Source organism: Nannobrachium achirus (genome assembly GCF_963921795.1).
Source record: "Nannobrachium achirus genome assembly, chromosome: 13".
Lineage (NCBI taxonomy): Eukaryota > Metazoa > Chordata > Actinopteri > Myctophiformes > Myctophidae > Nannobrachium > Nannobrachium achirus.
In genome coordinates, this window is record NC_137833.1 from 43609060 (window position 1) to 43625763 (window position 16704).

The window sequence follows — 16704 nt, forward strand, 5'->3', positions numbered from 1 at the left end:
ACACAGGGGAGTGGTAACCTGATCCTAGCGTCGGAGTCATTAGTAAAACTACTGTATGCAATATAGTGTGGCATAGTTTCAGGACTATGCCTATATGTTCCATGCAGCTCCATAAAGATGAGCACAGACAAAGCCACGAAGCGCCCTGCAGTGTGCTACCATTTGGTCTAATTCATATGTTGCCAGACCAAAAAGAAAAGACAGTATAGGCCTATCGACATTTGTTATGCATACTAGTAGCCTATTATTATAATAATAAGGATTTCAACAACGGAAAAAAAGTTTTACATTTGAACGGTATCACCACGATTCACCAGTAGGCCCAATGAGGTAACTCATTCACAGGATTAGGTGTGACCTTAGCACCATCTAGTGGAGAATCTAAACACTTTCTCGTTTTGAGGGGTACTAGGGTGACTACACTATGAACTACATAGACCTGGACCATGACCTCTATGACCGCCAGGGACCTGCAAGACTTCGTGCCATGCTATGAGCTTGTAGATCTATTTTTCCATGTTTTTTGTCCAAATGTTTTACTATATATTTTTTAAGTGAACATAACAAAAATATTTTCTTCTGGGTGTCCCTTGTAGTCTACAAAATATTTTGAGATGGGGGCCCGCGGCCACATTTTGGGGGGATCCCGGATCCTTGACAACCACTGACATAGAAACATGTTTTTCAGAGAAATGTTTAAATTTAAAAGACATTTGTAGAAACGGCCTCATGTCTTGCTTTATCCTGTAAATCCTCCTTCCACCATGTCATTCTCTCATCTCTCCATCGCAGCTTATTGCTAACAGGAGAGGTGACTGCTCTCCATTCCGACATGTCTCCACTCCGACAGTGACTTCTTACTGTCGGAGTGGCAACACTTCCAATGGAGACATGTAACCCTCAGGAGAACCTGTTCCCCTGACATGACATCAGCCTCCAGCACAGACTTGGTAGGCTTACTACACCTAGCTAAGGAGTCAATGAGACGCCCAGTCAAGGAGAACTGTGTGTCAGTGACAGCTCATGCTCATTGTCTGATGTGACTTTACTGTTGAAATGTAAATCAGTGTGAATGGTAATGTGCACAAACAGTTTTTGTTACCGCCTCTTCTAGATAGATAGATACTTTTATTATCCCAAGGGGGGAAATCAGTTGCCCAGAGGCAGCACAGTATAAGGATATTTACAAAGTTACAGAGAAGTATGGAAAGAATAAAAAAAGAACAGAGTACGGTAAAGACAAGAGCAAGGTACATCAAAGAAAGGGAAGTGGGGACGAATAATATATATATATATATATATATATATATCCCACTACATAATCAGAATCGCCAAAAAAAAAATGTGTGTGTGTGTGTGTTTCCATCTGTAACTCCACGTTCAGCAGTTGTTCAATTGTCTAAAAAACATAATACAAAAATCAATAACGCATGTACCTTGCCCAACATCAACTTTATCACCTTCAGATGTGTCTCTACTTCTCATAATCCCAAAATGTTTACAATTTTTCCCCACATTTTGGCCTGTAGGCGGCATATTGCGCAATCCATAGTTGGGAGCGAAGTGTCATTATCATCACCAGGTCTCAGGTTACAAGAGGGAAGGGGGGGGGGGGGGCAGATGCACGCACACACACACACACACACACACACACACACACACACACACACACACACACACACACACACACACACACACACACAGAGAGAGAGAGAGAGAGAGAGAGAGAGAGAGAGAGAGAGGGGGGGGGGGGATCTAGAACAAGAATCAAAAACATAGATCTAGAACACAGAATTCATAGTTCTAGAACACATAGAATTCATAGATATAGAACACAGAATATGTACAGTACAGTACAGCAAGGTAGAGTACAGCAAGGTACAGTAGAGTACAGCAAGGTACAGTAGAGTACAGCAAAGTACAGTACAGTAAGGTAAAGTACAGTAGATTACAGTAGAGTACAGTACAGTAAGGTACGGTAAGGTACAGTAGAGGATGGATGGATGTGGATGGATGTGGATGGATGGATGTGGATGGATGGATGTGGATGGATGGATGGATGGATGGATGGATGGATGGATGTGGATGGATGCATGGATGGATGGATGGATGTGGATGGATGGATGGATGGATGGATGGATGGATGGATGTGGATGGATGTGGATGGATGGATGGATGGATGGATGGATTGATGCATGTGGATGGATGGATGGATGGATGGATGGATGGATGGATGCATGGATGGATGTGGATGGATGGATGTGGATGGATGGATGGATGGATGTGGATGGATGGATGGATGTGGATGGATGGATGGATGGATGGATGGATGTGGATGGATGGATGCATGGATGGATGGATGCATGGATGGATGGATGGATGGATGGATGGATGGATGGATGGATGGATGTGGATGGATGGATGGATGGATGTGGATGGATGGATGGATGGATGGATGGATGGATGGATGGATGGATGGATGGATGGATGTGGATGGATGGATGGATGGATGCATGGATGGATGGATGGATGGATGGATGGATGTGGATGGATGGATGGATGGATGGATGGATGTGGATGGATGGATGGATTGCCATTTACACTATTTTGCATTTTGGAAAAAACTGCATATTTAATGTTGAGCTATCCTACATTTGTATTGCTTAGCTGCCCACTGGACTGTATCCATCTCTGGGTACAGGGGACTTTCACATAGGAAAGGGGCCAGGCCCCCGCAGGGGGCTTTTTTCTAGTATATATATATACATAAAGTGACAAAAAAACTGTCAAAGCTCAACGTGAAACAGCCAGCTTGTGTGTTGTCCTCAAAACATAACAAACAATGACAGGTGAAGCGTTGCACTCAGAATGATAAGCTCAAAGTTTCTTTTATTTTATATCTCCATCAGAGTGTGACACACAGACGAAGGTGGATTGTCGAAACGTTTGTTGTAATGTAAGGCTGAGGCAAAGGCATACAGTAGGCCTAATGGAGAAATACAAGAAAAAATCGAACCTCTGTTCGAAGTGGAGCTGTGTGTGTGTGTGTGTGTGTGTGTGTGTGTGTGTGTGTGTGTGTGTGTGTGTGTGTGTGTGTGTGTGTGTATTGCAGTTGAAAACAGCGCCCCTCCCTTAACATGTGTGGTCATAAAAGGTACTACACCACATTCTTGAGGCTACATACAGACAGACAGACCCACATACAAACATACCTACACACACGGCCACGTATAGGGTAGCTTGTGTTCCACACAGCTCCAAAAAAAACTTTGATCCTGTCAATTGTGAGTTTGACCCTTTGAAACAAACCTAATGTGCACAAATCATTTGTCTAATTGTTTGTTTTCAATTTCACCTTTTCTTCAGTAAAACCTTGCCAATCTCATGGCCAGTTGATGCAAAAAGCAGTTTAGCTAGTTAATTATACGTTGACACTAGTATATGAAAAAAGAATCATACTGTTTCATAAAAGATACTAGAAAAAGTGCTCCTCGGAGCACAGCACTCCGCCAGGTAGGTTATTGGGGGGTGAGCAATGTTCGGAAGTCAGCAATCAGGATGGAATATGAAAAATCGGTTCATGATTTGCGCATTTAGTTCAAAATGGGCCACTCCTGCAAAGAGATATGTCTTGATCACATGACTATAGAGATCATGTGTACCGATTTGCGTGAAATTTGGATAAAATCTAAAGATGTAAAACATAAGTAGGCCTACTGGTGGCGCTGGCACTATAAAAAGCAGATGGTGCCACTGCCTTGCATGGTTTCCTCTGCCATTGGTGTATGAATGTGTGTGTGAATAGTTGAATGTAATGCACAATCTCTATAAAGCGCCTTGGATAAAGGTACTATATAAATGCACCATTTACCATTTTATGTGAAAAAAGCAGGGAAAAGGTTTTTCCTTGGCCTCTAGGGAGTGTGCATTTTACACTTATTGTTGGAGTTATAGGTAAAAATACGAACCGGCCTGTTATAGCGCGACCATGAGGCTGATCTGAAAACTTTCAAGTGGCATTTCTTCGCTAATGTACATGTATGCAAAATGTCACTCAAATCGCATGCTGTGTTCATGATTGGAGGCATTTTGTTAAAAACAGAGCACTCCAGCAAACTTTGGAAGCCAATCTTAGCCAATCAGAATGATTGATTGATTGAAAATGTTATTAGAAGTTTGCATAGGAAAAGGTACAGTTTCATGACAGTACAAGGATCGACACCTCAACAAAGCTTTTCGGCTTATTTAAATTGAGGTCCTTTTTTTCATGGAATATGACAAATCTGAAAGGTTAACGACTATAGAGATACTGTGTACCGATTTGCATGATCTTTGGACAAAATCTGTGGGAGTACTGTCTAAAAATGTGTTTTGCACAAATCGGTGGCCCCCAAATTGGGGCAGAGGGTCTGCTCTGGCATCCAGGGAGTATGTGTGTACAGTGTACAGTATATCGGACCAGTACATTATATCGGACCAGTTACCCATATATAGAGACCCCTGGTACCCATATATGGAGATCTGTACTGTATATGGTACGTCCCTTTAATGCCCATACAGGTACATGGAGATCCCTGTATGAACCAGCCACACAGATATGGGCTGTATTACTTCATATATGGCCATGTCTTGGCCATCTGGCCAGTCATGTATATCGATGACATCAGGGATTTTCATATATGGGTATAAAAGGGATTCTTGGGAATACCCATATATTGACTTTTACATATGTGATGTCACCTATGATAAAGATTTGTCTGTTTGCTTTCAATGAAAGTGTAAATCTGGGTGCACTTAAAACATGACACATGTCTGTATGGGCTGTTCTGTCCATGACATCAGCTGTGGTGTAGTGCTCATACGAACACTCATACAGACACTCAGACCTACACACTAAGCCAGATGAAGGAGCGGTTAGCACCGCTCAAAAATTTGGATTTTAAACAATTACCTAAATATCACTTGTGTCATAATGAACCCTGTTCATCAGAGGGTGTATTTGCAGATTCAGTAATTCTGTCAGGGGGAGAGGTGATTGCTGTGTGTGCACAGTATTTCTACATTGTGGAATTCACCAGTAGCTATATCTTTGGTGACAGTGATGTCACAACAAGCTGATGGTCATTTTGATGTGACGTCAAAGCATAAAACGGTTCAATTTGAAAGCACAAGAGATAAAGGAAACAACGGAAATGCCAGAAGTAATTAAAAAAAAGGTTTTAATTAAGAGTAACAATTCTCCATACAAAAGTCACCCTGGCACAAAGTAATAAAATCAGACCAACTGCTTACAAAGGTTTTCATAGCTCAAATACAGTTGTTCAATTTTATAAATAACAACACAATACCTAATACAGTAATCAAGAAATAAGTCTTCAGCACACAGGCCTATATGTCATATTGTTTGTGAACTAAAATGCCATATTTAATCTTAAATAGTGGCATATGCATGTTTTCACTTCCTAATTTTACTGTACTAATTACATAATTTGCAAATGAATAGGTATTATGAATAGGTTATAGCTCCTATTTTCACTATTCATATTTATTGGGTGATATGCCATTAGCTCTTCCAAGAGTTATTTAATTTCCTTATTTTTTTTTTCTTTCTCTGTTTGGTTTTTAAATGCTTTTATTAAATGCTCTAAATGCCATGTTTTAGAAACACAGGTAGCTCCATATCACAGGAAATCAAACTCACAGTTTTGCCCTGAAACATGCAAATTTCTGACATTACACACGGGGGAAATCCTTTGTTGATCATGGAATTAATAAACGGGTGAAGGTGTTTGAACAGTGTTGAGTGACTAGTTAAAATGCAACATGCAAAGAAACAACAGCAGGGGGCAATGTCAGAAAATGTACAAGCAGCACTGAGCATAGTGGAACTCTACTGCCAAGCCACAGAGTACCTACTGCAACCCAATCAATGCTCTGAAAAATTACCCAAACCTCAGATCATTTAAAGGACATCTACATTACAATACAAATTTACAACTGAGGCAATGTGAAAAAAAGGATCTACTTCTAATCAATGAGTTGGGGATATTCCACTTTCAAAAAAACTCTGCCTTGCATGAGTCTGCCTCCCCAGGCTCAGGGCCTCCACATACACACCCATTGTAACTTCAAACTCCATTTTAACCATGATAGATTCATTGAAAACTTCCATTATTTTTTTCTGGTGACTCAAACTACCCTCCTAATACGTGAGCAGTTTTTTCGATAATATCTTTCTTTTATTTTTTAATCATTTCGTTTTGTATTAAATTTTTCTCATTTTCCCAAAGAATTATTAAAAATAAACGAAAAGGGTCATTGAGAAAACACGGCCTGCTCACATATTAGGAGGGTAGTATGAGTCACCAGAAAAATAATGGGTATTTTTCAATGAATCAGTCATTGTTAAAATGGAGTTTGAAGTTACAATGGGTTTGTATGTGGAGAGGCCCTTAGCCTGGGGGGGCAGATAACGTTTTACATCAAATATCTAAATATTGAATGAAGTAAATTAAAAACAGTTCAGGGTGTTCATAAAAGCCTGATTAGATGATAAAGTGACCAAAAGTTTTTTTTGAAAGTGGAATACCCCTTTAACGTGACACATGTGAAAAAAGAGGTACTTTTCTTCTGTTTCCATGGCAGGGGGGAAACACTGTAAAGATAAGATCTTCCTGAGATTGGAAAATGTTGCTTTTCGTTTCCGAGTAGTGAACTCCAGACTGGTTCACCGGCTGGTATACTGACACTGCGCTGCTTCAATAGTTTGGCCCTTTGCTGAAGGGGTCCCGCCTCATGGTGCTACCATAGCACATGGATGGATGGCACACCCCCGGCTGACCGGGTGCCCCGGGGATACCCCTTTTGCCCTCTGATCCGTTTATACCAGGGGCCCCGGGTTTACCTGGAGGACCCGGCTTACTGTACCCCTGGGGACCCATGGGCCCTGGGAAGATAAGCAAAATACAATGTCACCGTCATGTCAAAACAATTGTTCCGCATACTTGGTTGCTACAACCTAATATCTGCATTTTAACTATTTTTCATCCTGGCATGCCATTGTAGGCGAATCGTTTTTTTGGGGGGGGGGGCTTTTTATGCCTTTATTTGACAGGACAGTAGACTGACAGGAAATGGGAAGAAAGATGGGGAATGACATGTGGCAAAGGTCGTCCGGATCGGGAATCGAACCGGCGACTCCAGCAGGCATCAGAGCCTAGTATGTGGTATGCGCCTTGACCACTAGGCCAGCAGGCGCCCGGTGAATCATTTTCAATACATTTAAAGCATGTTCGCTATTTCAGACAAAATAAATGGCTAAAATAACCGATCTACAAGCTCACAATGCATCGCGATGCAACGCTTGTGAACTATTTTCGCTATTGGCCGTATGATGAAATATATAGGGCTCGTGCTGATAATGCACATCCGGTGTACTAGTAATATAGGATGCGATACAGTATATACAGTAGCTTCAAACATGAGAAATAACATTCTAACCCCACCCATTGAAAACATGTAAAAAATGTCATTTTCTTTTAACAAGTCTCAGGTCCCTGATATTTTCAAATGGGGGTCTGCGGTCAAATATTTAATTGGGGGGCTTTAAGCAAATCAGTTCGTTTTCTTTTTCTTTTTCTGAGTGTGAAATGATGGGGGCGGCTGTGGCTCAGGAGGTAGAGCAGGCCAATGATACGTGGGTCGGCGGTTCAAATCCCGGCTCCTCCTGACCACATGTCGAAGTGTCCTTGGGCAAGACACTGAACCACACATTGCCTCCAACGGTCGGTGCAAGCTTGCCACCATTGGTGTGTGAATGTGGGAAGTGAGGACGCTTGCGTCGAATGTCCACCGCTTCACTTCCCAATGTTTGAATGAATGGACCATTGTAAAGCGCTTTGAGTTCGCAACTTGCTTAGAAAAGTGCTATAAAAATGCAATCCATTATCATTAAGTGAAAACGACCTTTTCTTTGACGATGGCTGGCCAGATTGCTGACATAGAAACATAGGTTTTTCAAAAAACCTTGGAAGGATTCAAAAGACACTTATAGAATCGGGTAAAAATTCTAATTTTCACGATTTTTCAAATATAGCAGATCTACAAGCTCGCAGCGCGGCACTCGGTGCCGCGCTGTGAGCTTGTATATCTGCTATTTTTCAATAGTTAAAGCATAAAATAATGATACACACTGTGTATTTTTTATTTGTTGTCAGATTAATTACCTGGGGCCCCCGGGAGTCCTGGATCTCCAACCTGTGTCCTTCCAGGGTTCCCTTTCTCACCCATGAACCCTGCATCACCTACAAACACAAGGAAGGAAAGTGATCTTTGCCAGACGATCCACAGTACACGCTCACAGTGCACCGTGCTGCAGTGTGTTTTGAGTTTGTAGATCCGCTATTCTCGGTGTGTGGCACACAACAAAGCATAAATCATGCACAACTCCCAACCCCTGAACCTTACCTCTAATTTGAGAGAGTTTAAGCTAATACGGTTTTCAGGACGGCTCCGCTATGCGGAAGTACAGCTATAGTGACGCAGTCGCCGTAGCAGTCAAAATCGTTAAAGGGATATTCCACTTTAAAAAAAACTTTTGGTCATTTTATCGTCTAATCAGGCTTTTGATTTGCTTGATTCAATATTTAGATATTTAATATTCATTTTATCAGACACTCCCCATCCTAGGGCACATTCCTATACAAACCCAATGTAACTTTAACCAGGAGGCCAATTTGTGCAAAACTACCTTTTGGCCAGTACTCCTACAGATTTTGTCCAAAAATCACGCAAATCGGTAGACAGTATCTCTACAGTCATGTGATCGACATGGATCTGTCTGATTGTCCATATTCCATCCTGATTGGCTGAGATTGGCTTTCAAAGTTTGTAAGATTGGTCAGTTTTGAACAAAATGCCTCAAATCACGAACACAGCGTGCAATTTTTGTGAAATTGTGCACGCACATTCCCACTAGGCCGAGGAAGAAATGCCACTTCAAACTTTTCAAATCAGCCTCATAGTGGCGCTATAACATTCCACCTGGCCTGTTGGAGACCTGTGCTCGGAAGAGCACTGCTTCTAGTTTTAAATATTTTTGGAGCTGTGTGGAACACAAGCTCCCTATACGTGGCCGTGTGTGTGGGTCTGTCTGTCTGTCTGTCTGTCTGTCTCCGTCCGTGTATGTAGCCTAAACTTCGGTGCGTAACTAGTGCCGCACCATTTACGCCACTCGCGCAATATATACATCAAAATGTGCGGCTCGGCCGGGAATGGTGTTCTATTACCTTTCGTTCCGATCCGCCTTACCATGCCGACGTAATCGGCAAAAAACAACGCTTAATTGTCCCCATTGACTTATAATGGGACAATGCAAGAAATCACTTTCAAGTATTTTTCTCTCGTAAACCATAGGAGCTACAGTTTCAAACCTCGGAGAGGAGATTCATAATGATTTTAAGAATGAATCGAAAAATAATTACATCACTCGGCCTCATGGTGGCGCTATAACGGCCCACTTTACGTTTTGCCCCGTAACTCTTGAACCGTAGATCGGAAAATTAAAATTATTTTTTCCCTGGATTCCTTGGGTCAAGACGCATCTCCCCATATAGGCCACGCCCATTTGCGCCAGGATAGATTTTCCGCCATCTTGAATTTTCTCCAAAACACACTTTTTGCTCCTTTTCCTACATATTTTCTTCAAATGTCACAAACATCGGTACACATGATCCTGGGTGACCAGAGAGGTGCTGTTGAGTCTAGCCTGCCCTGAGCATCAACTGCAATACACACACACACACACACACACACACACACACACACACACACACACACACACACACACACACACACACACACAGCTCCACTTCGAACAGAGGTTCGATTTTTTTATTATAATAAAGTTTTTCCATTTTCCCAAAAATGTTTTACAAATAAATGAAAAGAGTTATCGAAAAAACACAGCCAGCTCACGTATTAGGAGGATAGAAAGAGCCAACAGAAAAAAGACGGGTGTTTTTGATGAATCTATCATGGTTAAAATGGTCTAGGCAGCAGATGTTGTAGACGCCAAGTCCCTAACCCTAACCCTAACCCTACCTAATACCTCTAACGCCAATCTTTTCCCAATTGTAAGTCTAACTCCAAAAATCACACCCGTGTGAAGTGGAGCTGTGTGTGTGTGTGTGTGTGTGTGTGTGTGTGTGTGTGTGTGTGTGTGTGTGTGTGTGTGGATCATGTGTACCGATTTTTGTGACATTTGAAGAAAATATGTAGGAAAAGGAGCAAAAAGTGTGTTTTGGAGAAAATTCAAGATGGCGGAAAATCTATCATGGCGCAAATGGGCGTGGCCTATATGGGGAGATGCGTCATGACCCAAGGAATCCAGGGAAAAAATATTTTTAATTTTCCGACCTACGGTTCAAGAGTTACAGGCCAAAACGTAAAGTGGGGTGTTATGGCGCCACCATGCGGCCAAATGACACAATTATTTTTTATTTAATCCTTGAAATCATTATGAACCTCCTCTCCAAGTCTTGAAACTCTAGCCCCTATGGTTTGCGAGAGACAAATAATTGAATGTGAGTTTTTGCAATTCCCATTATAAGTCAATGGGGAAAATTAATTCACTAATAAATTAATATCAACTAAACTATAGAACCTTTCTCTTAGAAAAGTAATAGCCCACGATTCCCGAGTAAGCCGGTCGATTTGACATATGGCGCGAGTGTGTGGTGGCAAAACTGTGGGACTAGTGGCGTGCCGAAGTTTAGGAAGTTCAGGCTACATACACACAGACAGACAGACAGACAGACACACACACAGACCCACACAGCCACGTATAGGGAGCCTGTGCTTCACACAGCTCCAAAAAATGTTTAAACCATAAGACAACCATTTCTCTTATGAGAACGAGGAAAATGGTCCAGTACGTAGTGTGGACATTTGGCCCTCACACGCACACACACACACACACACACACACACACACCTACACACACACACACACACACACACACACACACACACACACGAAAACAGAGCAAATCAAATTGAGCCACAGGACCTTGACTTTACCTTTCATTCCATGAAGTCCAGGTCGCCCGGGTCGACCAGGGTGGCCTGGCTGTCCACCGGAGCCGGGCAGGCCAGGAAAGCCCCTGGAGCCCTGGGCCCCCGTGGGGCCCGGTGTGCCAGGAGAGCCGGGCCTGGTGTGACAGGTGTCACAAGCACTCTGCTGGCCGCCGAGCTGCAGGGAGGGCATCTCAGCTGGGATGACACACAACAGGGACGTGCAGAGAATGTAAGAGAGGCAGGGGCTGACATTTCTTAAAGGGCTACTTATAGCAGACCTCCAAGCTCATAATGCGTCACGCTGCAACGCGTTGTGAGCTTGGAGGTTGGCTATTTTCGGTACTTGACAGTGATACCACACTAAACTAAGCATAATCAAGTGAATACTGGAGATGTGGCGTACGGTACGTCATGGATTTCTACACAGAGAGGGCAATTCTTTCAACATGAGATGCTGCACTCAAGTTCAGGAGAGTTTGGACAAGGCAATAATCCTCTTGAATGCAGCCTTCAGGTATATGGCATGGAGAGAGGGCATTTGAGTTTCTTTCACCATAGTGAAAACTGCATTCATAGTCTGGAGAGGGCACTTTTTACAGGCGGGTAAAAGGGCAGGGGCTCAAGCCCCCTTTGATGTCTATGTGTGCACGTGCCTGACACACAACAAGAGAGTTGGGATACTGTCCCTTTCAGGGGGAAACCTTGTGTGTCCAAAACTGTTACTTTTCAGGGAAAAAACACCCACTGCGTTCCTGTGGATTCAATGTACCGGTAGTTATTATTTATTGACACTCTTGTTACAGTCCTTTTACTTTGTAAAGTCCTTACACACAGAAGTGTAATCCACAGTTGAAAGCAATGGAATGATCTGCAGGAAAATGGCTTTATCTGGAATCCATCTCCAGATCGCGTTCTTGTTTAAAGCTAGCCCTTCTCTACGGACCATAACAAAAGCACGGATGGCCGCGGTTATAATCTTTCTTTACCGGGTGAAAGAAGAGACGAATCACCGTTGGTCCAAATGTAATCGGATTACTTGCGGGAACAAATGTGCGTTCATGGAGCCTCCAAAATCAGTGAAAAACAGTGGAAAAACCCCAGCAGAAGCTACCGAATTAATTAACTATATAGGCTACCTGGCAACCACAGTATTAAAGGACCACTTCACCCATTTTCAACCTACTGTGTCTTCATATAATTGGTTATCACTAATGGCCATTATAATATGGTACCATTTTTGTCTACTCGGTCTCAGAGGAGGGCTATGGACAGTTCAGAAACCCGCCTATCAGTGTCCTCATTGATGGGGAATCCAAGCTAATAGAAACTGTGGGCTTGCTATTCCTTGAAAGTTAGCATGCACGAACATAAAAAAAAAAAAATATATATATATATATACTAATCTACAGTTCATGGCGATGTAGGCCATTTTCGCTACTTTTGCACAAAACCCTAAACGTGAAGATAAAAGATTTAGCCTGACAACAACAATAAAGTGTGTTCACTGAAACAGATCTCGTGATCTGACCACAACTCACCTCGAAGCACGTCTCTGCAAATCTCACGGATGTACGTCTCTGACATATGCCTTTCCTTTAAAAAAAAAAAGAACATAGTTTTCCAGTCAATTTCAACCAATTAAAAATGTTCTCTCTTTTTTTTTATCATCAATGGTTCAAATTAAACAGGCAGTAGCATATCATCGCTGTCGGGCAGAAACCTCGTATCTCCAAGTTTCAAATTTGTACCTTTTTTCACAAAGTAAAGCCCTGCTTCATCATACAAGGCCGTCCCACAAAGGTAGTGAAAACAGCAGCACACAACGCCTCGCGGTGCGAGGCGTTGTGTGCTTGTAGATCGGCTGTTTTCACTAGTTTAGATCGTTTTCAAAATGATAAATACAAAACAAACGGTTTTGGACATACAAGGTTTCCACCCGACAACGACGATATTACAGAATTAGAGAAATCTTCTGGAGGAACCACAATGGATGCTGTGCACATACGGATCTTCCTTCGGGGCCTGGTGGGCCAGGAGAGCCAACGTCCCCACGTTCTCCTCGGGGACCAGGTGGACCCGTCCCCCCCGGCTGTCCCGGTCTCCCCTCATGACCTCCTGGACCTCTCTGCCCTGGCTCTCCTGTTAGCCCTTTCTGGCACAATGACAAGCATCCTGTTAGTGCTACAAACAGTGCAATGGTGATTAAAGAAAGCCAGGGGGACATTCATTGACATTTATTACCTCTCCTTTTGGGCCCATTGGACCAAGAGAACCCTGTTAAACAAAAATGATGAAAGCTCATTAGAAACAGACGGATCGAAGTCTTACTAACTCTAAATACTCAAACCAAATGGATTTCCACTCCCTCCACAGTAGAATGTTTTTTTTGTCTTTTTTTAAATTGAATTCAGATCCAGCCGCTCAAATTAGAAATACTTGGAGACCTGAACATTACATTAGTCTAACCTGGAGATAAAGGCATGGTTAATTTTGGTCAATGTCTTCAGATATGAATCCTCTAATTCTTGCTATATTTGTAAGATGTAAATAGACTGACATTATTAATGATATTATTGATGTGGCTATTAAAATGTAATTCTGAATCCATAATTATATTCTTCAATATTTCTGACTTGGCCTTTAGGCTTTAAAAACAGGTAGTCAACGTGAACACAAGTATTTTGTCTTTCTTCCTTGTCACCAAAGTCTTTGAATAACCCCAAACAAACGGTCAGGACCCATATTTGTTTATGGTTTGTGGGTGTGACAACGCAGAAATGTGTGTGGGGAGGAATTAAGTGCCATAACGAGAAAAGGGGGGAAAGCTCACAACAGCTTCTAGATAAGCTATTGTCACAATTTTTTTTAATTGTGTGTGTGTGTGTGTGTGTGTGTGTGTGTGTGTGTGTGTGTGTGTGTGTGTGTGTGTGTGTGTGTGTGTGTGTGTGTGTGAACAACAGCGCCCCTCCCTTAACATGTGTGGTCAGAAAAGGTACTGCCAGGCTACATACACGGCCGGACGGCCGGACGGCCGGACGGACGCATACATACCCACACACACGGCCACGTATAGGAGACGGTGTGACCACCGCTCAAAAACAAAGCTACTCACCTGAACTCCTGGGTGGCCATGCTCTCCCTTGTCACCTTTCTTTCCCTATCAAGCAAAATACTAGTTTTTAGTTCAAGACAGATTCTGCAATCAGGTGACATCGAATATACAGTAAGTATATCTTCGATGTCGGGTGAAAACCTTGTATGTCCAAGACCTTTCGTTTTGTATTTATCGTTTTAAGATGAACTAAACTAATGAAAATAGCAGATCTACAAGCACACAGTGCTTGTAGATCGGCTGTTTTCACTACTTTTGTGCGACAGCCTTGTATGATGAAGCAGGGCGTTACTTGGTGAAAAAACATGCAAACTTGGAACTTGGAGATGCGAGGTTTCTGCCCGACAGTGACGATATCTTCTCTGTCAGGTACAAACGTGTTCAAAATGAGCAAAAATAGATATACAATCTCACAGCTTGTAGATCGGTTATTTTTGCAACTTTTGTGTGACATTGTCACGAAAGCATAAAAAGGTGAAATGGAGATTCTGGCTGACAGAAACAATACGTACTGTAGGCCTGTGTGATAAATGTTCAAAGACAAAATGTGCTCTTTGAAGCATTATTTATTGTATTTTATATTTCCTATTCATGGCAGGGAACAAATTAACTGTTTTGTTGTTCTGTTGGCTTAATGGGAGCAATGACATTTGAAGAGGGCAGTTAAGTCTAGCTTGTAATAAATAAAACACAAGTCTTCTTTCAATTCTGCATTAAAAGAGACAATGCTCTGTCTCTGATTATCAACAAAATTAACGCAGTGATTCTCTACCTTTTTAATTTCAAGGATCCCTATGCATTGGACCACAGAGCCCCCCAATTTAGTACAATCTGTTAGAACTCAAGTGGTTGGAAAGAAGCCAGAGGTTTTGTAATTTGTGTAATGACAACAGAGTTGGGGATGAGTTCCATGTATTGTTTGAGTGCAAGAACTCTAGCATAGTGAATTGCAGAAAAAAATTCTTGCCGAAGTTTTACTTAAACCAGCCATCTTTGTGGAAACTGATATTATTACTACAAAACGACAAGCCCAAAGTTATTTGTAAACTGGGTGCTTTCCTAAAGAGTGTTATACCCTTGTTCAAATAATGTTTGCCATGCCCACTTTTTGCTACGTCTGTTTGAATATTGTATTATACTGTTATGTATTGTATACTGTATGTATATACGGTAATCTGTGCTCCATACCATGTGATCATGGTCGTGAGTAAATAAATGATGATGATGATGATGGAATATTTGGAGAATCCCATCATAGAGTATTCAACAGGTAGATAGTGTGTAAGTTACTGAGGGTGGTTAGTTACCTGCCCTCCTGTTTCACCGGGGCTACCTTGTTGACCCTGAAGAAGCAAAAACAGCATATGGATTACACATACGTGTTGTGTATGGTAAAGCAAAGCACAACAATGTCCACATGATTTGACTGGATACAAAATATACCACACACACACACACACACGCACACACACACACACACACACACACACACACACACACACACACACACACACACACACACACACACACAGGTTTGTAATTGCTACTTTGTGGGGACATTACACATAGTCTACTATCTTTGTGGGGACATTCCATTCATTTTAACCCTAACCCCTAACCCTAACCCTAACCCTTAACCTAACCCCTAAAGACCTTGTGGGGACGTATTAATTTGTCTCCACGTGGTTTTTTCCCTGGATTGTACTATCTTTGTGGGGACATGAGGTCCCCACAAAGATAGCTTTGCAAGCCCACGCACACACAGCACACACAGCACAAACACACAGCACACTCTAGTCTAGTGCATGTAATTTGCATGCTTTGCCTTGCTCCCTCACAGATATAAAAAGCTAGATACCTCATCCGCCTCTGCAGTTCATTGGCGCGACTGGTAAAACAGGACTGGCGAAAGTGCAGAACTGTGGAATTGTGGAAGGCACTCTGCTGCCCCCTGCAGTGGGAAAGAGGGAGTCTCTCATCTGATTGGCCTACCGAGCATGCCATTCTATGACGCACAAGGAAGCGTCTTTCAGAATTCCGGAAGCTTGCCAGTCCTCTTTTACCAACGCCCCATTGCAGTAGGAGGCGTCTACCTTTTTATGTCTATGCTCTCCCTCTCAGCATGTGACTGTACCATTGAGTAACTATAAATCTAAACCACCTTTGTTAGTGAGCTGTGTAGTCAGTCCTCTGTGCACTTGTGTGTGTGATCATCATGGGGGACTGCAAAAGGTAAGGGTCCAGTCCATTTTGCAACACATTCAGTATGGCTTTCTTTGTCTGAAGACTAAGTTAGGATGATAGTGTGCATATTAGTACTGTATATATACTGTAGGGCTTGTGGTTAACGCAGGTGGTTAAGAAAATGTGTTTAAGAAAATGTCCCCCTTTCTTTCTTTTTTTCTCTAAACTAGAGCAGCGATTCACAACCAATTGTGAGCCGGGAGGATATTGCAAGTAGGCTCTAAGACGTTAATAATGTAACATTAATATAAAACAATGTAAAAGAAAAAAAGT

At 42.2% G+C, this 16704-nt stretch overlaps 2 protein-coding genes across 2 annotated transcripts in view; one reads left to right on the top strand and one right to left on the bottom strand.

The window, feature by feature from the left end:
* Positions 1-16704, top strand: part of fbxo9 (F-box protein 9) — a 446168-nt gene that overhangs the window by 340259 nt on the left and 89205 nt on the right. The window lies entirely within an intron of this gene.
* col21a1 (collagen, type XXI, alpha 1) overlaps positions 6759-16704 on the bottom strand; it is a gene marked incomplete at both ends in the record, with an annotated part of 50740 nt that continues 40794 nt past the window's right edge. Inside the window, 6 exons of the mRNA XM_080740754.1 lie at positions 6759-6946; positions 8226-8303; positions 11079-11270; positions 12614-12668; positions 13081-13227; positions 15495-15530. Coding sequence (XP_080596880.1) covers positions 6759-6946; positions 8226-8303; positions 11079-11270; positions 12614-12668; positions 13081-13227; positions 15495-15530 — 696 coding nt within the window. The remainder of the gene's footprint in view (positions 6947-8225; positions 8304-11078; positions 11271-12613; positions 12669-13080; positions 13228-15494; positions 15531-16704) is intronic.